This window comes from Accipiter gentilis, chromosome 11, assembly GCF_929443795.1.
Source record: "Accipiter gentilis chromosome 11, bAccGen1.1, whole genome shotgun sequence".
NCBI lineage: Eukaryota > Metazoa > Chordata > Aves > Accipitriformes > Accipitridae > Astur > Astur gentilis.
The window spans coordinates 27,916,495-27,941,096 of NC_064890.1; the positions used below are offsets into that span (position 1 = coordinate 27,916,495).

The 24,602-nt window shown below is 38.4% G+C and overlaps 1 protein-coding gene across 1 annotated transcript in view; it reads left to right on the forward strand.

Moving 5' to 3' along the window:
- ASZ1 (ankyrin repeat, SAM and basic leucine zipper domain containing 1) overlaps positions 1–19,768 on the forward strand; it is a 41,679-nt gene extending 21,911 nt beyond the window's left edge. The window contains exons 7-13 of the mRNA XM_049814032.1: positions 400–512; positions 4,210–4,285; positions 4,666–4,722; positions 10,811–10,923; positions 17,120–17,225; positions 17,644–17,757; positions 19,631–19,768. Of these exons, the coding sequence (XP_049669989.1) occupies positions 400–512; positions 4,210–4,285; positions 4,666–4,722; positions 10,811–10,923; positions 17,120–17,225; positions 17,644–17,757; positions 19,631–19,768 (717 nt within the window). The remainder of the gene's footprint in view (positions 1–399; positions 513–4,209; positions 4,286–4,665; positions 4,723–10,810; positions 10,924–17,119; positions 17,226–17,643; positions 17,758–19,630) is intronic.
- Positions 19,769–24,602: the final 4,834 nt, after the last annotated feature.

Sequence of the window (24,602 nt, forward strand, 5' to 3'; positions counted from 1 at the left end):
AGATGTTAAAATGGTCATATGCCTCATGCTCTTCAGACAACTTACTGCCTTAAGTACATAGAGCTCTTGTCTACTAACCACAAAAATGAGTATGTTGGTGTATTGCTGCTTCTATAGTGACAGATGCTAACTTTTTTAGACTGCGTTATATATACTGTTTTGCTCTGTGTCAGTTCATCATAGTGCTAGAATTTTGTTAATTCACAAATACTCTTGATAAACTCTGTGGGCTTAGTCTTAATGCCTCATTCTAGCTGTATGCTTTAGAGAAGAAGTGGCAGATGTTTCATGTTCCCTGTAAGTAATAACTTATGATAGAACTCTTTGTAGTCTTACTCCTGTGTATTTCTTCATTCATTTTGAGTTTGAATAATAATTTATTCATTTTGGCTCTTCCAGATATATAGTTTACTCTCTCTGGCTGCAAATCACTTGCAAGGGAGATACCATGAAACAATTAAGCAAGAGGGTATCTACAAATTTCTGACAGCTGTCTCTGACCACAGAGTTGGGTAAATACAGTCATAGTGTAATTGTAGCTTATAAACATTCCTAAGAGATTGTATTTGTTCATATCAATGATTAAGTTGTACTGATACATATTGTATATTGTTTGGAGTGCTACCAAGAGTCCACAGTAAGTATATTAATGTACTATTAATTTTTCAAGATTGCAGAGTTCCTTTGCATTGTAAACAAAGAGCATGCGCCGGATCTTTCCTTCCTCTCACTTGGTGTAAAGTATAGTAGAGCCAGGGTCCAATGTCACTTCAGTTCACTTCAGCTCTGTTAAATTTGTATGTTCCCCTGTTGGATACTCCTTTTTGTGTGGTTGTCTTCATTTAATGTTAAATTTTTTGTTTTCACTGAATGCCTGTTTTCAGCTTCATGCCACCATGCCTTTTCCTTTTTTTCTGCATATATGAGAGCGAGAATTAAGTATGAACACCAGTTAAGCGCTAGAACTTTTTGATTAGTATGCCTCTGACCCTGAAGCTTACAGGTGTCCAAGGACTGAAATCAGCAGCCCTGCTTCAGCAACTTTGAAGGTCTCTGGTATGGTTTTGTCCCAGAAGATGTTGGCTAAAAAGTCCTCAACAAACCATCCACTTGCCTTCTTGAGCTTGAGCAGCATAGTCTTGAGAAGACAACTTCAGTACCCATAATCTGTTCTGGTTGGTCTGATTCTTTATGTCCCTGCTCAGCCAGGTCATGCTGAATTTGAAATGCCCTAGTTTTGTATCATTGGGCTGATGGCAGTTTACTAGGTAGCAGCTCTCGCTGAGGTAGTCCCAGTCTCAGACAGAGTACCTCAGGGCAAAGCCTCACCAGATTCTGTTGCTAGATGACTGTATATGTCAAATGAGATTTTTATTCTCTGGTGCTTCGACCACAGTTGCCTTAGACATACTTCTTGGAGCAGAGGGTTGAAGGCTTTGCATGGTAAAATCAATTATCTGTGCTGTCCTCTTTTCTTTGTTCTTGCATTTTACTACTCATAGATTCCTGAAGGTGGTGTTCTGGGTATTTCTTGCCATCTATGGACCAGGTGTCCCATGGGATCTGTCTGCTCCTTGGGGATCATCTTTTTGAGTCCCTGTATGCTTGCCATGAAGGTGACATTCTCTTAAATAGATTGGTCTTCTACTACTCTTCACAGAGAGTCATACTCCTAGATAGAATCTGTACTTAATGACCTCAGTGTTAGAACAGATATCTGTCTTTTTTTTTTTTTAATAGCTTTAGGTTATTTAGGAAGTTTCCCAGGCTTTTTCTGGTGTAAAGTGAACTAACACTATGCAGCAGTTATCCAAATGAATTTAGTGTTGTTGAAACCTGACGGTGGCTAGAGGACATCATACCAGTGTTTGGGTAGTCTTGATAAGTTTTTAAAATAAGACACTGAAATCCTGAATCCCATTTAAAATGCTTTGTGGTAGCCAGATGTCTAGCTATGCCAATGTAATTCTGTATTAGGCAATTATTGAGCTTTCAGGATTTCACAATGTTTCAGTAGTGGTTTTTTTTTTTAAACTCTGCTTGTTTTCCCTGCACCAGATGAACTTATTTGTTTGTATGAACAGACATTTTTGTCAAGCTTACGGATTTTTATATTAACAAAGGCTGGTTCTGATGTTTCGTAACTTGGAGCATATTTCTGGTAATTAGTAGAACTCCTGGTTTCAGGAAACAGTCCCCTGAAGTATACCAGATGTTTGGCTGTTAAACGCTTGTTCTTACAGCACACGCCTATTCCTATGCCCGTTTCCACACACACACGTACCCATGCCCTAGTGAGTTGGGTTTTTTCATCTAGTGATAGTCAAGAGGCACACCGATACCTGTGTTTACTCCATCATAGTTCCTTGAGCTGGATGTCTCTTTCCTGCCATTTACCTGCATAACTTTCATCATTGGCATTGCCAGTTGTCTTCTCAAGTCCCTGTTCTCACAGTGGCTCCTAATGCATCATCTGGTACTGGATATCAGTTGTGCCCCACCATGCAGGGTGAGCAAGTATAACTTGGCATCCTTTTGGCATCCTTAATTAGTGAGTGTAGCTTCAGTGTTGCTGTCTGCCATGCTAATTAGACAATTGTCCTGGCTCCAGAGCCCTGGGCTATACAAGGAAATGCACATATCTGTCAGGAGTTTACTTTCTGCAGCTCCTGGATTAGGTCATTTTCTGGTTCGGGGTCTTTCAAGTTACCTCTGGATGCTGAATAGCCCTTTCTTTGATCCTGGGAAAAAAAATGTCCTTTCCTTGCATCTTTAGCAGAACTAAAAGTCTTGATTAACCCAAGGACTCCCAAAACCTTTGCAAACTGGGCACTTTGTCTAAATAACATTTCATCACTACAGGTCATTCACACACTTGTCTCCTCTTGCCAGTTGAAGGGTATTGGCTGTACATACAAAGTTTGGACATATATGTGAATTGCTTACTTCAAAGACTGGTTGTTGCTGTCTGTGTGTTGAGGGGGGAGGAATCCAGCAGAGGATAACACAATTCTATACAACTAGTTGGTAGGGATGATAGCTTTAATCTCTACCAAAATTATTTGAAACTCTTTATATTTTGTCTGCTTACAGAATTATTGACTTGTTACCGTGTAGAAGTTGCATAAACTACCTCATATGTGATTTAGGGTATCCGTCCTCACAAAGGAATAAATATACTTAAATACCAGAAATCCTGGAATGCAAGATTCTCAGTGTGCAAACCTGAAATGTTTTCTTACGTATTCAGAATAATTTTCAGAGAGGTTTGTTTGGGGTTTGGGTTGGGTTTGGGCAGGGCTTTTTTTTTTTTTTCTTTTTTTTCTTTTTTTTTTTTTTTTAAATAAACAACCAAATTTCGATAGGAGCTCCTTACATCTTTGATGTGAAAAGGGGGCAAACCTTCATTTCAGGGCCTACAATAAGACAGAGCGAACTCTTTCTTAACACAGGGCTTTGGCAAAGGATTTGCTGTAGCAATTGCAGTAGTGCTTTCTGCATCTCGTACGATTTGCTTTTTGGTTTAATTCTGTTCATTGCAGTTGTTCGTATGATTGTTGAAATCTGTTTAGATTTTTTTTCCCCCCTTATATTTTTATATCTTTTGGTAGGGTGGGGAATCCAAATTTGTATTTTACCTTTGTTTATAAACATTAAACTCTGAACCTACAGTGGGTTATGCTACTTCCTCAGTCTACCTTCTGAAGAGTAGTCTTCTGACAACAAATTTCTTAACTGACTAATTTTCACTATCTTTAATTATAGACATTCCTGTTTTCTTGGTAACCTTTTTTAGTTTAAATGGAACTGGGAGGGTAACAGTTGTGGGCTGAATCCAATTTATATGAATGTTATCTGATAAGAATACATATTTATCTTCCTTAAGCCCACTTCCAAATCTTTTAGGCTTTTGTGGCCCAACTTTAACATTCAGTTGGAACATTTTGCTACTTCAAATGGCATTTATTTTATTTATGAAAATCATTCCCTTTAGGCTCAATTCAACTCATTAGACAGAAAAGATATTTATTAATTTTAGATTAAATTATAGCCCATGATGCGTATGAGATACTGCTGTCATCAGTACAAGTGTACAACTCTAGGTTGGTCCCCAGTGCTTTGTCTGGGGGGCTTTTTTATATTATTTTGTTCTAGATGTCTTTTTTTTTTCACTGTTTTCTTCTCAAATCTCATTAATTATATTTACAGTTCCTGTTCAACTTTTGATGACATGGAAGTGTTTTTACATGGTCTTGGTCTAGAGCACTTAATAGGATTATTGAAGGTAAGTTAGTGATGTATCTGCTATCTGTAAAGTAATCCATGAAAGCAAAATGCACCTACAGCATAAAAAAAATTCTATCACTATTAGCGTATTAATTCAAATAAATTTATTTAATTACAATAAATTTATTAAACAGAAGTTTACATATAACGTGTTAAGTTAAACTGCAATGGACTGGATTGGATTGCTTAATTTTGATTATGTGCATTAGTCACAACATGATATATCTAAACTACAGAACTTTTTCATTACTTTGATAATGGTGTTGTGTAGCTGTTTTTGTTTCTGAAACTGAAGTAAAACATGAATGGCAAAAAAAAGTGAAAATAATGTTTTCTTCTGAAATTCTTTTTAATGGCAGAAACCTCTGTTTTATACAGGAAAGAGATATATCTTTAAGACAACTTCTTATCATGGGAAAAGATGAGTTAATGCAGGTCAGTTTACTACTTCAGAACTTTAGTTTTCTCCTCTTTCTTAAATGTTTTTAATATCTTAACTTCCCTTTATAAATGTCTAACCTTGTAAGAACTTTTTTTTTTAGATCTGTCTTCAGAATCTTCTTCAACTTCTTGAATTTTAATGTGAATATAGACAGACTTTTTGTAAAGTATGTAATCCCACAGATCAGCTTTGAATTATGTGAGTTGAATTCTTGCATCTTCTCTGCCTTGATCTGACTACGAAGTGGAAGTCCCCAGTATTTCTTTGCTGCAATGATGTGGGAGTTGGGGTGAGCAGGAAATAGTTCCATTTTAAATTTTAGTTGTTACCATTTTTAGTATTTAAGTATATTTTCACTGAAAGGAAATCAGTGCTAGGATTAGCAATAGATAATCCTAAACAACTACTTCAAATGTGGTCCTCCTTTGTGAGGTGGTAATTTCTGCTGGGAAAATGAGAGCTCTCTTACATTGTGGAATTTCATATCCCACACAGGTTTATAAAACCTTACGAAAAAAAAAAAAGAGGAGAGAAGATTTGGTTTCCTAGTTTACTGCAGCTGGGAAGATTGGTATTTCACTATTATCCAGGACTAAGTGATGCATTATTACAAGGTTTCAGTTTCCAGTTGAGATAGGGTGGTTTCTTTTCCTTAGTCTTTGCAGGAATTATTCCTGTGGGAAATGAAAGACTTCCTGTGCTTACATGAGGATGCCATAATAAAATCCAATTATAGGAGTCTCCTTGGAACAACATAAGTACTCCAGGCCACAGGATTCTTCTGAGCATTCTATTCTGTACCTGGTCTGAGATACCAAAGACACCTCATTAAAATAGCTGCTTCAAGCCTTCTCCCTGCTACTGGTGCTAGACATGTCCTCAGTGCCAGCTTTTTTCCCGCTACTCTGGTACCTAGGAGGCATGTGTTCTAGCAGCTGGAACCTATGTTTGTGTACAGATATTAATATTCTTTCAGAGTTGGTGTCACAAGGTTGTATTGCGTGAAGTTTTGTCTTGTAACTGAGTAGAGTTTAAGTGTTTTGACAGAGCTCAGAAGTAACTCTGTATTCCCAGAGGGTACATGTATAGGGAGCTTTGTCAACGAAGAGATTTTTAAGAGTTCACTTAGACCTAAATACTATGAGGCATGTCAGCATGTTCTGATGTTACTGCTTTTCTGAAGCCTCAGGATTGCACCCATTGAACAGCATCCTGGTGTGGGCTTTGTATGAATCCTAAAGCCCCCATTGACAGGAATTTTGCTCTTATAGGAGATTTTTGTGGCTTTCTTCTCATCACTGTGTGAGCTTCTGTGTTGGTCATGATTGTATTAAACTGCAAATCTGACTGAGTATATGTTCATATTGATCGCCTGTTTTGATGTTGTAATCATTACTTGTTTTTGTCCAGGGGACACTGGGGGAAGGGGAGAGAATTGTGGACTTTAGTGAATGGCTAAGCCTTACAGTTCCTTCAATGAAGAGGTATATTTTCACACAAACTGTTAACTTCTGTTTCAGTGTTGTAACATATTTGAGGCTCCTTAATATAAAGAGGGCTTTTTTTGGACAAACTGAAATAAATACCTGGATCAACTGCACAGGAAGATAATATCTACACAGATATTGTTTTGCCTCTTAGCTCTGCAACGGCAGGAAACAGTTCCTGGAAAATAAGTCATGCTTTGTGCATGGACATAAATTGATGAGTCTTCAACTGAGAATTTAAAAAATGACATAACACTCCTGGCTTATTAGCACTTCATAAGTTACCCTAAATTCTTGATGCAGTGTAGCTTTAGAGTTCTGCTAACAGTTTGTCCCCACACTGCTGATAGAACAACTCTAATCTGTTTCCTCGTAATTCCAGAGTTGAAAGTTTTTAGTGTGGTGGCAGATCTTCAACTAACAGCCAGCTATTTTAAAGAGCCTGGATCTTATTACTACAGAGATTAATGATGACCTCTGATGGATGCCTCTGAACCAAGCTGCTTTGTATCCAGAGAACTGGGGAGAAATCCTGTCACTAACATGATACACTTTCCTCCATCAAACAATATCAGAAAGATATTTTCTCTGTAAATATCTTTATCTGTATTCTACAACAGAGCCTAAACAATGACTCTTTCAAGCTGAAGTCCTTGCATTTCTTAAGCTTATAAACTGTTCCATGCCGAGACAAGTCTGTTCGATATACCGTATGTATTTGGAGGTTTTTGTCTGATTCTGTGCTACTAATAACACTCAGATCTTTTTTGTCTGGGTTTTTTTTTGAGCATTTGTCTCACAAGATAGCAACAGATGTAATTTTACTTCTGGATCCATTTAGGCCTAAAGTTCCTTAAAAAAAATAATAAAATAAAAATAGTGGCCACTTGGGCAAGATGGCAAGGATGTAGGAGTTCACGCATAACTTTACTGGTTTTATATGAGAACTATGTCATCTTTCATGTGTTGAGGCAATCTGTTATTTGCCTCTTCTTTCATTTCCATCTAAAGGATGACAGAAAAGTCATGTTGATGCTGGAGTGTGAGTTTGGGGCATGGATTTGCAGGGGCATTTATTTATTTATTTATTTAAGTGAAGAACAAAATAGATGTTGATGTGCCTAAAATCAAAATCTAGACTGCATGTAGTCTATTTTACAGATACAAGCAAGCTCTTGTACATTCTTAAACATATGGCCACTTCACAATAACATTTGCTTTATTTGGACTGCAGAGTGTAACTGAGCCAACTTAAAAGCTTGCTTATCCATAAGGAAGATGGGCTTTTTGCACTGTGATTGTTCCATGCATTCATCATTGCATGAATAGTCAGGTTCTGGGTAACCATCATGTTCAGCAGAGGTGGTCTAGAAAGGGAGAATATTTCTGCTTTGGGAATTAGTTTGGACTGGTCTATTTACTTCTCTAAGTTCTACACCTAGCACCTCTGATTTCAGAATTACTGTGGTGGTGGAAGGCTTTATCTATGATGACTTTTATCACATTCTTTACTTCCTAAACCATGTCTTCAAGATGTGGTGGTGCTCAGTCACTGATCCATTTGCAGAAGGATGAAATTATGTTTTATTTGTAGGGCAACAAAGTACAATGTCTTCCTGATACACTGGTCAGAAAGCTGCATCCTGATTTGCTTGTTCCAGGAGTGAGAAGATGGAGTCAAAAGCAAACCCAATCTTCGCTTTATGCTCCTGCTTTAGGCAAGATACTTTTAATATTCGAGAATAACTGTCATTCTCTCCTTGAAGAGCTCATTTGATTTGTTAATGATAATTAAAAGTAAACTTACTGCTCTTGTATAAATTGGCTTACTTATGCATCATGAAATGACTGCTGTAATGCTTTGTAAGCATTAAGAAAACATTAGTTCATACCAGACAGGGCTCCACAAGGCAAACCTGAGAACTAATAAATGGAGCAAACTTACAGCTCAACATAAGTAAAGCAAATTATTTCCAGGAAAACCAGGTCTTTCTCTCTTCAGGCTGCTAGTGATATTTACTGAAGAGACTTGAGTACAACTTGTTCAGGTACCCTTGGCAACCTATTTGAAACTCAGGAGCTCTTGACACCTGTAGTTAAACTCATGATTAATCTTGTTGGCATTTTACATTACTGAAGAACTTTCTTGTCTATAGACTTATGGTTTTGAAAAGACACACTTGTGAGCCCATAGTTACATGTTACCTTTGATTTCTGAACACCTGGTGGAGAACCTGGAGGACTGTTTTAGAGATAACATGATAAACACTGGGTATCAGAAATTACAGTTTCACACAAAGCAAGCATTTCTCTGGGCACCTTCTCTTCCCTAGAATAGCTGCTCAGCACTGTCTGAGGAAGTGAGACTGCCTGGTGTTTTGATCTGATGTGTGTTGTCAGCTGTTCATTCAAAATTCTTTCTACAGTAATTACAGAAATCTGGGAGACTTCAAACACTAACATCTTACTGATTTCTGAGGCTGCAGCTGTGGTGATTGCCCCCAGTCCCCCCTTTTTGCAAAGACTGCTGACATGAAACCACAAGCATCTTGCCACAGCAGGCATCTGACTCTGAAGGACGGATACTGACTTGCTTTACGCTTTACGGAACTTGACGTACTTTTACAGAAGCCAGCCTGTGATTTGCTTTCAGATCACAGCTGCAAGTAATTGTGTGTAGGTAAAGCGACTCTATAAAAGCTGACTTTAGGATAGAACCAGCGGAGGATCTCACTAATGTGGTGTCATCCTCCTAGCCAGGGATGCCTGACTGTATGACGTTGCCAATCGCCATAATTACACTCGTGAGTGTTATTTGTATTATCATTGTTCTTATCACCATTGAATACATAACTGTCTTTATCAATGATTATCTGAATAGAGTTAGATCTGTTAAATCCAATATACTGAGTATTAAGATGCTTAATAAAGTATACATATGTTGACAATTTCAATGCTTGGTTGGTTGAATTTTCTCCCTGTTGGAACTCAATGGGTACTTTTCTTTTATCTCCTGTATGCAAACACTGTCTTATGGACATTGTCTGGTATTGCATATATACCCACTTTAACCAGTTGGGTGGAACTACGGTGGCTGGGGAGGGATCTGGGCTCTCTTGTGATCCAGACCTGCCTCACAGCCTGAACCTTTACCAATGCATAACCCCTCAGGGTGGTCAGGTTATGACAGCAGCAGGGAATTTCAGGTCCTCAGAACATCAGTGAGAGCCCCATGTGTTCTAGCTTTGGAGACCGTGGAATTCTTGCGATCTTAAATTCCAGAGTGGTTCATTCCTGCTGAGTCCAGGTACTCAGCTGGAGAGTTAGCAACAAAGTCATACTTGGAACTAGCATTATGAGGTTTTTCACTTGTGTGGAGAAGCATCCTTAGGGCTGCTAACATCAGAAGGCCTGTGTTGCATGGCAGCATGTCAGATGAGCAAGGAAAAGTATTGAATGTGCCACGAAAGCACTTCCCTTTTAATGAATGGACTATTTTTTTCTTTATTTAAGTGTTCTGCAAGAAAACTCTCAGCCTAGGATTTAAATATGAGTTAAGTTTTAATCTGAGGTAGTTGATGGATAACACAGCTGACAATGTTTTCTGTCCCAGGCATCATCTGGAGAATCTGTTACATAGTCTGTAGCTTCTGAAGAGAATTGTGCTTTTCTTCAGCTAAAAAAGACAAAAACCTTTGAACTCTTGAAAACTTTTCTGTTGTTGTTTGCAGCATTAGCCAAGAGTATAGAAGATTAACTGATTGAGCTTAGGGACTGTGTAAACTGATGTTGGGTAGTATTTAGGCTTGGTCTTAATTTGAGGTGAGAAATCTGTTCTGAGTTTCTAAGAATGCTGTCCTTCAGATACATAAAAAGGCTGCTTTTACAGGCTATTTCATGGTAGAAACATCCACCTGAACGTCTCTAACTGATCATACTCTCTCTCTTCACTAGTTTCTCATCATTTGATGTTTTGGAGGAGTGTGAACCAACTAGATTTCTTTGTAGACGTAACTTTTTTTTTAAATGAGATTCTATAAGAAAATGAGGTTTTAGAAAGATGTATCATATCTTATGAGACCAGTTTCTCTAACTGGAAAAAAAATAGACACCCAAAAGCTTGTAAAAGCCTTTCTTAAAATCTGGCCTCTTTCTGTAAAATTATTCATTTGATGCTGATTTGGTAGTTTCTGTTCTTTCTGATTTAATGCTGTATCACTATCATGATGATTGGTTATTTTGCTCTAAGAGATGAACATAACATCCTAACAACATAGGGGTACTTATAAAAACTGCTGCTTTTTTCTTCCTTTTTTTTTTTTTAATAAATCTTAAACAGATTTTCTGTGTATCCTGTGCAATTTCAGTTTGGCTCTTCCTCAGCTCTTGTAATTTTGTTTTGCATCATTAAATATTTTCTGTGGTTTTATTTTTTTCCTTTGGCAGTTACATACATTGTAGGTGGTTACAATAACTTAAAAGCAACTTCTTTTGACTGGTAGTAATTAGAAGCTTGCACAATAAATGGTACTGTACTGTTACGTCTAATAAGTATTAAAAGTAAATCATGTTTGGAATTACTTTTTAAATTTAGATTGGCATTACAAATCCTGGAGATCAACAGAAACTCCTAGGTGCTATTAACGAGCTACAAGTGGAAGAAATAAGAATTGAAGACCTCCCTGACCTGATGAAGCTGGAATTGAGGTATTAACTGTATATCTGAGGAAATGGAAGTGAAATATGAACTATTTAAGGTGACTGCATTGTTTTCTATAGCTCAAAGGTAAAATTCTCTCACACCTTATCCCATGCATAACATTCATGAGAGTATGCCAGTTAGTGGATTATGAGCGCTGGTGGTAGACGTGTTTTGTACAAAGAAAGTTGGAAGCATAGATTCCTGTTGTAGGAATCTGTTTATGGGTTATATTGCCATTATATGCCATTACTTTGGCCATCTTTTTAAGTAATCAGTTCTTTGTACCTCAAACCAGGTTTTATGGCCTTGCTGTGCAGGATTTTCACTACCTTGTGTTCATATCATAAACTTTGAAACTGGCTTCTTGGGCTCCAGTATTAACTCATTCTTTAATTTCTCTGATAGGCTTCAGCGAGCAGATTTTTTTATTTCTCCAAGGAAATGGGGTCTTGCCCTCCTTGCTTCTCCATGCTTCAAGAGCATCATGGACCCTTGCAAACCCCACATGATGTGATCTCTGTAATTCTTCATTGTGTCTGTAGACGAGGCAGGCTCTGTTAGTCATGCAGTCAAATTTGTCTGGTTGTAGGATGCAATAAAAAGACATGTGGGAGGGAGAGTCGCATATAATTTCTGCATAGGGCTTTAATTTTCAACTCATAAATTAATAAGTTGTACATGTCTCTCTTAAATGTGACTCCTGTATAGATTCAGGATTTTTTCCTTGTTTTCTCTTCCACTGGAAGCAGTTTTAACTGGCTTCTAAAAGACCTCATTTTTTTTTAATATCACAAATTAAGAACTTCATAAAGTATTTTCCTTATCATAGATTATGCATATTAGCAGAAATAGGTTTATAAGGAAACTTTTTTAAGAGAGAGTCACTCCTTCAAACTTCCATTCCAACTTAATATTGTTCCCATTATAGTTGTTTGGGGTTTTTTTACAGCCTTAAGCATCAGCACTGCAGTACCTCTAATACTTGTAGTATAGTCTTATGCATTCCCATGAAAGCCAGGCCTGAGTTGAGAGGAATAACCCTCAGCAACCTTATTAAACTTCATCCATCCCCTAAGCACTGGTAGAGCATTCTCCACATCCAGCCCAAAAAGAAGATGAAAGCTATAGTAAGTGCAAAGGTATCTTAAGATTTCTTAAATCTCTTATCCTCTATTTTGTTGTGTAAATATAATTTTTTCCAGAAGAGAGACCTAGACTTGAATTTAGATTCTGTGCTCACGTCTTTCCTCTTTTTACTTCTCAGAACTATAGAAGAATATCTTCTGAAAATAGGATAAGTATGATATTCTAATTTGCAAAAGTTTTAGAAAGGGACTCGGACAGAAAAAGTTTGCCTTTCAGAGGCTTTAGTCAGTTGAACTGTGTTTATTTAACTTGGAGAAGACTGGTTTGGAGATACTGCTCCTTCCTTGTACTGTAGCTACATCACTAGTAAATTAGGCTCTCTGTGGTCATTTCTCTCTTCCCAGTCCCACCACCATTTGCATAGCATTGTGTTGCCTTATTTGCAGTGGCCTGGCTAGACTAGTACTGGGGAAAAAAACTTGCATCCAATCGACTCATTAAACAACTTTCTACTGTCTAGAAAAGTAAGGGTGCAATTCCTCTTTAAAGTGTGTGTATTTCCCTCTTGACTAGTGACCTGATAGCTGTGCTGCTACTCTGTTAGATATTTCTTCCCTCTCCAGAACACTGGGGAGAGCTGTCTGGATTTATTTGGGTACTATAAGGCTAGACTCTTCTTTAGTTACGTTGTTCATTGGACTGAAGAATGTGCTTGGGTTCAGGTTCGTTCTGTACATGTCACCGTCCTTTGGAGGCAGCTGAATGATACTGACACTGTGTATTAGCAGTCATGTCATGGTGTGGTTCTGCCATAGCATTGTCTTTTGTGCCTTGGTTACACAAGTCTGTCTAGTATGTACTCCACTCGGGTCTAGTCATTCTTACATAGAATGATTGCTCCTGATGCTGGTACTGTGCCTCTATCTGTATCCATTACTGTGTTTATACAAAAGAGGCTTTGCAGCCTGCTTGAAGTACGTTTTTGCAGCATGATGCCAAGTTTCAGCTGTAGGATGTGGAAGGACATGCAAGGCATTTGGAGAAGCTCTTGAAAGACTTGAGGTGGGCTGGGAGAGCAGGATGTTCATGTCTTAATACAGGACTTTGCTGCTGCTTCTAGTCTATGAGGAGATTTCATGTGATGGATGGACCACTCAGTGCATAAGGAATTGGCTGGATGGTCACACTCAAAGAGGTGCGGTCAACGGCTCAATGTCCAAGTGGAGAGGAGTGATGAGTGTTCTTCAGGTGTCGGTATTGGGACCAGCGTTGTTTAACATCCTTGTCAGCAACATGGACAGTGGGATTGAGTGCACCCTGAGCAAGTTTGCTGATGACACCAAGCTGTGTGGTGCGGTTGACACACCGGAGGGAAGGGATGCCATCCAGAGGCACCTTGACAGGCTTGTGAGGTGGGACTGTGTGAACCTCATGAAGTTCAACAATGCCACGTGCACGGTCCCACTCTTGGGTCAGGGCAATCCCAAGCACAAATACAGGCTGGGTGGAGAATAGATTGAGAACAGCCCTGAGGAGGACTTCAGGGTATTGCTTGACGAGAAGCTCAACATGACCCAGCAATGTGTATTTGCAGCCCAGAAAGCCAACTGTGTCCTGGGCTGCATCAAAAGAAGTGTGACCAGCAGGTTAAGGGAGGTGATTCTCCCCCTCTACTCTGCTCTCACGAGACTCCACCTGGAGTACTGTGTTCAGCTCTGGGGCCCCCAACATAAGAAGGACATGGACCTGTTGGAGTGGGTCCAGAGAAGGGCCGTGAAGATGATCAGAAGAATGGAGCACCTCTCCTATGAAGACAGGCTGAGAGAGTTGGGGTTGTTCAGTCTGGAGAAGAGAAGGCTCCGGGGAAACCTTATAGCAGCCTTTCAGTACTTAAGGGGTCCTATAAGAAAGTTGGATAGTGATGTTTTACATGGGCAGGTAGTGATAGGACAAGGTGTAATGGCTTTAAACTGAAAGAGGGTAGATTTAGATTAGATGTAAGGAAGAAGATCTTCCCTGTGAGGGTGGTGAGGCACTGGAACAGGTTGTCCAGAGCGGTTGTGGATGCCCCATCCCTGGAAGTGTTCAGGCCAGGTTGGATGGGGCTTTGGGCAACCTGGTCTAGTGGAAGGTGTCCCTGCCCGTGGCAGGGGGATTGGAACTAGAAGCTTTAAGGTCCCTTCCAACCCAAACCATTCTATCCTTCTCCATCAAAACAAGTGTCTGCTTCCAGGAGAGAATCCAGGTGCAAATTAGTACGAGTGCTGTAGGACTGAAGAACTAAGTTCCAGCACGCAGGAGGATACAAACCAGTATGATATGGGTACACCATAAATACTCTGACAGCACCTGAGCCTTTCCTATTAAAAGAGAGGCTTTGCTGCTGAGCTAAGGTAGTGGGGCAGGCATCTGGGTGTCTAGCTGTCCAAGTTAGGCACCCTTGGAAAATTATGTTGACTCTTCAGCAAGGGATAGGTAACTGCAATTTAAGAGGAGTTTGCCCAGTTAAAGCGTCATGTGTTTTTATGCTAGAAATGTATACGTTTTTCAGATTGTTCCATAGTGGTGGTTAGTATATATATTTAAGCAGAAAAGCTTAAAAATTCGTACAGAGGGAATAAGTGGAGAAATACAGTAAGCTAGCAGTTCACGGCACGTGTGGCCAAATACAATAAAAAAGCCACATGATGTCCAGTACAGTCTCACACACCAGTGACATACCTAATTCCTAGTACAGTATGGGTTTAGATCATATGTAGTTCTCAAAACCAGAAAATAATTGATTGATTAAATATTGAAGTACACAAAATATGACAGCATTTCTGTTACATCAAGCACTGCATAGTTTTCTAGAAAATGGCTTTACGTGTATTCTAGGAATCTGACCTTGAGACTAAAATCATAGGCTATGTTTACATGCTATTATATAAAGATTTTACTTCCCACTTGTTCAAAGTCATTCTGTTAGAAGGAAAATCACTCATGAAGTCATAGAAAAACTAACACAGTAGAAAATGTTGAACTGATTGATTATAAACTCACAGAGTGTCTAGCACTGTTTAGCCACTGGTGTTTTGACAGCCATTAATTCTTTTAAAAAGTGATTATTATTTGAAAACATTATTTCCATTTGCAAATATCACTGCAACAGATAAAAAATTCTATGAAAATTATTTAAGAGCTATTATTATTGCTATAATAAAGAAGTATGATTAGAATAAATTTTTTCTTTTCCTTTTTTTTTTCTCCTCATTTCATGCCTGTATTCTTGCTGAGAATCCTTCCAGAATTCCTAAAAATAATTTCCTTTGTGACAAAACACAGAAAGTGCCGTAACTGATCCTAGCCAGCTAAAAAGTTATCTTTCTAAATAGAAGGAAATAGAAGAGCGTGGCTTGACTGTAGTAGCATGGGAGAAACTTTCAGACTATCTCCAGATGTGATTATTTTGTTTAGTGTTTGCTGTTTTTTCTACCCTAAATATTTGGTTCAGTTATATTGTTCTGAAATAAATAATAATTTATTTTATGAAAACAAGCTAATAGGCTTTCTTACTTCCCCATCTTCATAAAAACCATAAACAGTCTCGGGTTTTAACCTCCATCAACCCTACTGATGCTTCTATATATTTCTGGGTTAAGTATTAAAAGTCTTAACAGCTCAGCAGTGTTACAAATCACAGGTGTCCTGAGCAGTGGTGGAAACTTTGCTTGCTAATGATCTTGTGCCAAAGTTGAAAGAAAACACTCTGTGAGCTAAATTCAGCCTCTGTTTAGATACTTGCAGCACACTAGCGTGTAGCTTAGTTTAGGTGTTTGGCAAATTTCATGTATAGCTTTTTTTGCCATCAGAAGCAGCAGCAAGTGAGGTGGTGCAAGTATGGTGAATTTAGGTTTAATAGCAGATTGCCGTAGGGAAAAGAGGAACGTTCGGGTCCAAATTAATTTATTCAGATCCTTCTGTAAATATAACAGGAATTCCTGCAATAGGAACTTAAAATTGTCTGTTGTTTTGGTTATGCTTGTTACTCGCCTGAACGGCTTATAGCTAGTGGAAACTTTTCTACTGGAGATACAGGCACTTCTCAGGAGTTTTCAGGGTTTGAGAGCTCACTCTGTAAAAATAAATAGATGATCTTCTTCCTTGCCCCCTTTTCCTCTACTGAGTCAACAGCAACAACTTTCTGGCCAGCACCATGACTTGTAACTAACACCTTCTTAAGGCTTCCAGTAAAATAAATTGAGTCAGTGTCATGTGGAAGCTCTAGAAACTTAGCTTTGAAATTAGTCTGTTAAATTTTTCTATCCTTTTCTCCAGTCTTCGGAGATACTGATCAAACTAATTTTCAGAGTTGTCTTCCTCCTTCTATTTGAGCACTAAGTATAAATTGTCTTCAAAATGGATAACATCAGGTATTTTAGGCTTTGAGGAATGTATTTCCAGATCCAGGGGCCAAGTCAGTATTGTTGGATTCTTTTTTCTTCCAGTGTGCTGGAGACTAAATGACTCTAACCTAGTCATTTCAGTCCTAGCTCCAAAGTACAAACCAAACTTCTTTTTCCCCACATCTTCCTCAAAAATGTAAGCTGCAGGTCAAGAATATTGATAGATCAGCATAAAATTGACTATAAATGCTCTTATTTCTGGTGTTGCAAGATTGTGATCTATATGCACACGTGCACAGGAAAACAGACTGTTGCAGTTATTATGCATAGTGTGTTACAAAACTGTTGGTGCAGCAGGTAATGAAATGTTTTCATTGACAATACAGGATTGATGAGAGTTAGAAACAGAAGTGGAGTTTAATAGAATGTTTCCAAAAAGCTTTTGGGTGACAGTTTTTGAGCTTTTGGTGTCTTACTAGCTGAATATCCCAGATAACTTAACGATTTGTTGTCCTTCCAAAAGTGGGGTGGGAGGAACTTGCAAAGATGTTAAATGTAGTGTTTAACTACCCTGTGTTAAAATTACATGGATTTTTTTTTTTTTTTTAATGCAATGAAACTGCATGTCTGAGTTGCTCACTAGCCAATGTTGGAAATGCATAGATAAATATTTAGCGTGCAAAAAGTTACAGCCTTTAACAAATAACAGAATATTGTTTTATTTTTGTAGTGGAGATGAATTCCTCAAGTTTCTTCAGAAGTGGAATAAAGAGTGTAGTAAGCTGACTGTTTCTCTGCAGACCATGAATAACCATTTCCTCAAAAATTCTCACAAGGTATTTAACCAAAGGAAAAAAGGTTGATTTAGAGTATATTCTAAAATATTATTCTACCTTGTAAAATGAAACATAGGAATACTTGTCAACTGTCTTGATTATTATATAGTTACATAGAGCCGTCCAATGTTCTTTCTCTAAAGGACACTTTTTTTTTTTTTTTAGTAATTTATTTCAAAGAGTTAAGCCACCCAGTTAAAGGAGATAGATATGTTTCTTCGTGTTTCTGCTGGTAGAGGAGTTAAGGTGACAAAGGCTGACAGAGAGTAGTAGATCATGTTGTGCATAAATCATACAATGAAAACCCAGCATAAATGCAGTTACAAACTTTTTCTGACAGTCTTTTATGATATGTTAACTAAAGAATATTAAATTATCATCTACAGTAATTCTGGCAAGTAACTGTAACTATTAACAGGTGGTACTGCAGTGGGTACCAACTGAAAGTTATATTGAAGTCTGCAAAGATTTGGTTTGCAGTGTTGAAAAGCTGGGAGAAGTTGTTACCAAACTGAAGGACCTGGTGGAGAAGGTGAGTATGTGCAGGTGAGGCTATTAAATACTGTGTACAAGTTTCTGCATGCAAGCTCAAATGCAGCATCCATCAGTGAAATGTTTCATACCTTGATCTGCTACAGGCTCTTTAGCTGTAGCTTGGACATTGCATCCACCTCTTCCCCTTGCAACTTCTCATGGACAGTGAGATATGTGAAATAATCTAGAATATTCCACAGCAGCACAGACAGCCTCCAAAGGAAGGCACAGACAATCTTTTTCTTTCCACTGCAGGAAAGAATTAAGCGGAATGTATCCCTGTGCTCTTGGACAACCACTGTGGCATAAATGCCATTCTGAATACTTACACTCTTACTTCTTAATTAACAGATCTTTTGTTTGCAATTATTGACTCACAAGGAAGATACTAAGGTTTTATGGATTGAATGGGAGGCATCCCAGATAACTCTGCAGAGTGACAAAAGAAGAGGGTGGGAGAGGTCAAGGCTAGATGTTAGCACCACATCAGTCATTCTCAAACCAACACAATGACATGCTCTTGTCAGATGGGGTCATTTTAAGTAATAGGCTAGTAGAAGGAATGGCTGCTGGGATAGAGTAAATGGAGCATCAGTGTCAGAAAGGAATCTGTTGCTGAATGAAGCCATGTGGAACTCAGACCTTGAGTATAATGCTACTAATGCAATTTCCTGTAGTCTAAGTAAATTTAATGTAATATAACAGCCTTCTCCCAATAAATCACTTAACACCAAATATATTTAAGAGGTAGATAGAGGTTGTGGCAAAAAACTTTTTAGCTATTTGTGTTCCTTTTTTTTGCAGATGCAGAAATCAGTTGTATGCATATATTTGCCTCCTGTATGTGCAGGCCAGTTATAAGGGCTGGTGGGGGATCTGAGTTAGGTGCCACTTGACTTTGCTCTCATCTGTACTTAAGGGTTTAGAGCTGTCAAGATGAAGCATGGTGCCTCTGTACCCAGTGTTAAACAGAGGTGTTAAACATTAGCCTTGTGATTACTTCAAAAATGTCATTCCTGTTCTATTAAATACTGTAGTGTTTTATGAATTTCACTGATGAAGACTTTAATACAAAACATTTTTGTGCTACTTAATTTGTGATGGGGCACTCTTGAATGAGTAGAGCACTGAAACATTTGTTATGAAAAGTGCCAATTTACATGAAAAAGTTAAACCTCTTGGATAATAAGTTTGTATAAATTCCCCTAAAATCTTTAGGACTGTTTGCTAAGCTTAGTCATTACAAGACCTTGCCAGCAGTACATGTTATGTCTGTAGCATATAATTTTTGAAAGCACAGTAAATGAGATGGCCTTCCAAACATTATAGACTAAGGTAGGGAATCGGAACCTAGCCCTGCTACACTTCCTGACAAGGCTCCACTCAGCTTCAACATGTATTTGAGCAGGCACTTGTAAGGTACTTTCCACTCTTCCTTTAATGTCAAGGAAGTCTAATCTGTTACATGCTTAACTTGCTTTTTTAATAAACAGTTGTTTTAGTAATTAAACGGCAAAAGTTCTGGTGAAAATATTTAATGACTGGAGTTTAAATGTTTTGTTGCTAGATTTTTGTAGCATCTACTAGCAATGTGTTTTACTCCTGAGGAAATAAGTTTGTAAATGAACAGTTTGTTTTTCTAATGTATGTTACAGAATGATTGAGCATCAGATAAGATAAAGGTTTGCACAAGTTTATTTCAATTGAAGTAGGGCAGAGACAGGCAGTGAGAAAGAAATAATATCAATCCTAGATGTGTGCAAATTCTTAGGACTGGGTACTTTATCATGTACTTAAGAAGCTTTCACACTAACTTTTTTCTCTTTGTTGCACTTTTTACATGAACTTAACATCTGCCTCACCATGAACAGAAGGATGACCCTAGCCAAGTGAAACTTCCAGAAAAAGCACCCACCTTGGCAAAAAGATTAGTAAAAATGGGAGCAGTAACATTGCTTGGATTTGGTTTTTTCTTCCTTATAACTAAGTTAGTGGTAAAGAAAATTTGACTTCAAGTTTAGTGCTATGAATACTTTTGGAAAACTTGATCGCTTTATGCTTCTGTTCAGTACGCTTCTGTTCTGCAGCTGAGCTGAAGTCATGAAAATTTGTGTAGTTTCTCATCATATATGTTGTATTTGCATCCAGTAAGTACTTTGATCTAGAAATAAAGTTATTAAAAATTAAAACTGCTACTTAAATGTATCTTAGGGTTTTATTTTCAAAATCGGTTTTGGTATAGACTGTAGGTCTAAAATCTTCTCAAAGCTGCTCTTCTTTTTTGGCATAAAGCTGGAATTATTGCTTACTAATTACTAGTTTCATTTTTACCTTTTAGCTGTTGTTCAGAGGTGACCATAAGCAAATAATTCTGATGATATCACATGTTTGTATTTAAAGTTATGATGCAGATGTCTTTTGGGGGTTGGGAGAGTTTAAAATATTTTTAGTGTCTCATGCAATTTTATGTTGATAAAGATCTTTTCTCTTGCAGTTTTTCATATGAACCTATCATATGAAAAACTTCCCAGTGAGTTGTACTTTTTATTTTCCTTTGTCACAATCACAGGGCTGTGGAGATCTTGTTACACATTGCCTAAAAAGTAATTTCCCACTGAACTGTGATACTCAGATTATGCCTGAAATCTGTTTCCTTAGGGATACTTACTTCTATTAAGAGTTTCATCACATCTATTAAAAGGATTATAGCAATCCTTTGCTATAAGGGTGCAAGCAATTTAGAAGACACAGCAGCATGTTTTTTCTTGGTCTGGTTTTTCACTATAACAGCTTCATGCTTAGAGTAATTTTTTCTTAATATTTTCTCCACTTAAAAAGGTGTTTGTAATTCCACAGTGAAACTTTAATATCTGTTTTTCATCTGGTTACGAAACCAGCTATGATGGAAAAAGGGAATTGGTGTAAGTTAATTCAAATCAGTTATGTTTTTGCAGACTTCAATAAAGTGAAAATGCTGAATATTTCTGAATGGACATTCTTCTATCAAAATAAAACAAAAGGAGTCTAAAGAAACATAAACTTCAATGGGTGTGTCATGCTTTAGCACTCCCCACACAACATCTCTGAAAAGAGAGTCTTAATCTTTGATGTTCCCTCTTGAGACTAGTAAAGTGAAGATGAAAACTTGAGTGCTACTCCAATTGCTGTCACAGTTGTTCTCTGCTTTTTGTTTTAGAAAACTACATTGGCTGTTCGTATGTTTTCTTGTTACTGCAATTGTTTTGCCTCCTTTCCTCCCAGGTTTCTCCTTCAATGCAAGGAACATACTACAGAGTGATGAGGCCAGAGGCAAATATAACAGAAGTTGTGGGCATTTGGGGTTTTTTCCATTCTGTTCCCAGCTTTGGGTCAGAGGGGATAAGCTGTATTGCCCCCAGCCACCATCTACCAGCAGAAGTGGAGAAGTGCATGTACTATCAGCATACCTACTTGAACCAACAAAGTATAGAAAAGGAAGTATTTAAAAAATAGCTCTCTGTTTCTTCATATTACCTTATAATTAATCCTAAACTAACAAGACACATATCACAAAAGGAAGAATCCACGGAAATGGAAAAATCCATGGAAATACAAAAACCTGTAAAGTGCAGTTTTAACTGCCTGTCATACAAATGGAACCTTATATGTACACAGCAATCCTCTAATTAGCTTGAAATAGAGTTCAAATGCAGTTGCCCAGTGATGGGATGGCTCGCAAGTATTACTAGAACTTTGACACCTAACATGTTTGGGGTTTTTCTGTTGGGTGAAGGTGTTGGGGGGTTTTTGTTGTTGTTCTGGGGGTGGAGAGGGAGTAGGCAGGCATTTTGTTCAGACTATGTTTCCAACATGTACTTTCACTTTACTTAAGTGGAGTTATTTCAACCACTAGTAAGATTTCTGTGATACTACCCTTGAAAAGATTCTGTTACTTAGCCTCACTATTCCTTACTTCTCCACTTCAGTGAGAATTTGCATTAATGAAGCCACTTGAAAGGACACTGAACGTAGCTTTCATTTCAAGAGACTAATTTCTTACGACTGGTGGATCTTGCCATTGAGACAGTAAAAATTTAAATTGTTTATTTCCATTAATTTGAAGAAAAGGTCCACTTATATGGAGTCAGAAATCTGAACACTTGGAGCTGACCTCTAAAACACATTTGGGAGAAGCTGGTCCTGTCAAGTTATCTTATGGATTACCTATTTCAGGTGCTTATAATCACGATTGCAAACACACACGTGAACAGCATTTGGGTGAAACGTAGGCTTTCTGCCAGCAGCGTCCTTAGCATGGTGCACTGTTCAGGAATAGTGTTCCAAATGGCATAAACCACACCAGAGAAGCAAGGGTCTTGGAGTAACCGTTCTGAGCTGTCTCATTAATTGATTGGTCATGAACTGTGTTGCGTGAGTAGGATATGTTAAGAGCCAAATAAGCAAAGATTATTTTAACCTACCATATCACAAAAAACCCTGCATTTTCTTCTTCGGATTCCAAACTTGGGCTTAAACAATGAGTTTCAAGGTCCTTTATTCACTTTCATGTTGTTCCAGTGCCTCTTTCAAATTCTCTGTTTGAGAAGGTATCACAATACGGTTGTGATAGAGGAGGAAGCAAAGAGATTCCTTCAACATCTGGCCCCTGAGCTACACTGTCAAAATTCTCACCCCCACCAGCACCCTGTAAGGGAGCCTTCAGATGAAAATGTCCCTGCTGAGAGGCCTCCTTCGGTAAGTCATCAAATTAAAGTAATTATTCCAGAACAGTAAGAATACAATGATTTGCACATCTATGAGGGGATTGGAGGAGAATGCTAAAGAGCTTTGCATGCATTAAGCAGGTAAACTGCACAGCCCTGAGAGGTATTGTTCTCCTCTTACAGTAGTGCAAATTGAGATGTGGGAGGATTGAGTGGGTTGGACCTGGGGCCAAATCCTGCAGATATATGGTTGCTTAAAGATGCAGCAAGGTTCCTACTTGCAATACCATTGGATACCTAACTTCTCTTGATACGGATGAATATTCATGCAATGGCCTTTTCTGAATCTTTAGACTGTTATGTAAAATTAGGGCCTTGGTTGATCCCATGGAGATCTGAAAGAACCTAAAGAATTTTTATTTCTAATTTTTCCTGTCCAAGATAAACTGCAGGTTGTGTGTGGTGTGTCTCTCTTCCTGTGCCTTGGGATTTGCCCTGCTCTTTAAGTTTGACTTGTGGAGTATGTGACCTATCATAAGGCGTTGCCCAATTATTCCTGTTGGGTACCAGTTGCAAATAGACAGTAATTTGGGGTATGTGCATTCTCAAACTGGGAAAGAGTGAGCTTTTTTATTACTCCATTGACTTAGAGAAGTGCTGTGTTTGGTTTCTCTTCCTTTACTTCATCCAACTGCCTTGTTGGGAACAAGGCTTAAGTTTGAGTTGTGCAGTTTATTCTTTTCCCTCTTGCCATCTTTGAACCCCAGGAGGTGTTCTCTTGCATTTGCCTTCTCTGTTCCAGCAGTTTTGCGAAGTTACAGCTTATCTTTCCCAAGTAAAGCTTCTGTGTTACTAGTAAAGTATTACAGATGTTGCTTTGGGCCTTATGTGGTGGAAGAGTTTTGAGTCTTCAGCCTTGCTAAACAAGTCTCTTTCAGAATAAATTGAATATATCAGTCATGCCTTGTGTCATGAAAGGGCGACTAAGTGATCCATAGGTTCTCTATGTCAGTTGTCTGCTTCCTTCCAGTCTGTTTCTGTATTCATACAGGAGGTAATCTTTCTGCACAGATAAAAAGCCTTGAAGGTCTAACAGGTATCAGAACTGCAGGTTTCTGCTTTTAAAGACTTATTGTCAGTTCTTTGTTCTGGAGGCATGGGGGAAATAAAATTTGGAAATTTATATTTCCCTATTCTAGAAATAGGGATTTCCAGGTCACAAGGCTTTGTATTTCACTGACCAGAAATGATAAGTGGTGAGGTGTGAAATGGGGTATTACTGGCATTAAATGATTAATGTGATGTGTATCCTTAACAGCTTTAATAGCTGATAAATTGCTCTTAGTTTTTATCCTGATTCAAATGGTGTCGTTTCATGTAATACAGAGCCATAGTCCTTGGAAGTGGGACTTACAGGGAACCCTCTGGAAAGTTCTTTTTTTTTTTTAAGCTGTGCTACTGACTGTGATATATATGGGAAGATGCCTTCTACTTAAGGGTTTGGTGGGGGTTTTTTTCTTAATTATTGTTCTCAGATGAGCCTTCCATGCCTTCAGCTTTTCTGAAAACAGTCTGTATTTGAATGTAGAAATACAGGTTTAACTACATTATTTTCACTATTGTATTGAAAAACCTCAGCTCAATTTCATAAGGTGTGTATTCAAAGAATTGGGCTTTCAGTGTTCCAGTCTACTCCACTGTCATCTATATTGCACATGCCACGATTTCTTGACTGGGTGAGAAACTGTGTGTGTATAGTTTGTTGAAGACACATACAGCTTTGTAAGTCCAGCCTGCTCTTGCGGCAAGTAGGGCCAACAGCCTCTCCAGGGTTGCGTCAGGAACAGCATTGCATCACCTGCAGGTCGAGGGTGCGATCCTTCTCCTCTCCTCAGCACCAAGGAGGCCTCATGTGGTGTGCTGGGTCCAGTCCTGGGCTCCCCAGTATGAGGGGGACCTGGACGTACTGGAGTCCAGCGAAGAGGCATGAAGATGCTGAAGGGCTTGGAGCACGTGAGCTACACGGAGAGGGTGAGAGAACTGGGATTGTTCAGCGAGGAGAAGAGAAGGCTCTGGGGCATCTTATCCGTGTGTATAAATACCAGGGGGGGAAGTGAAGATCTTCTCGGTGGTGCCCAGG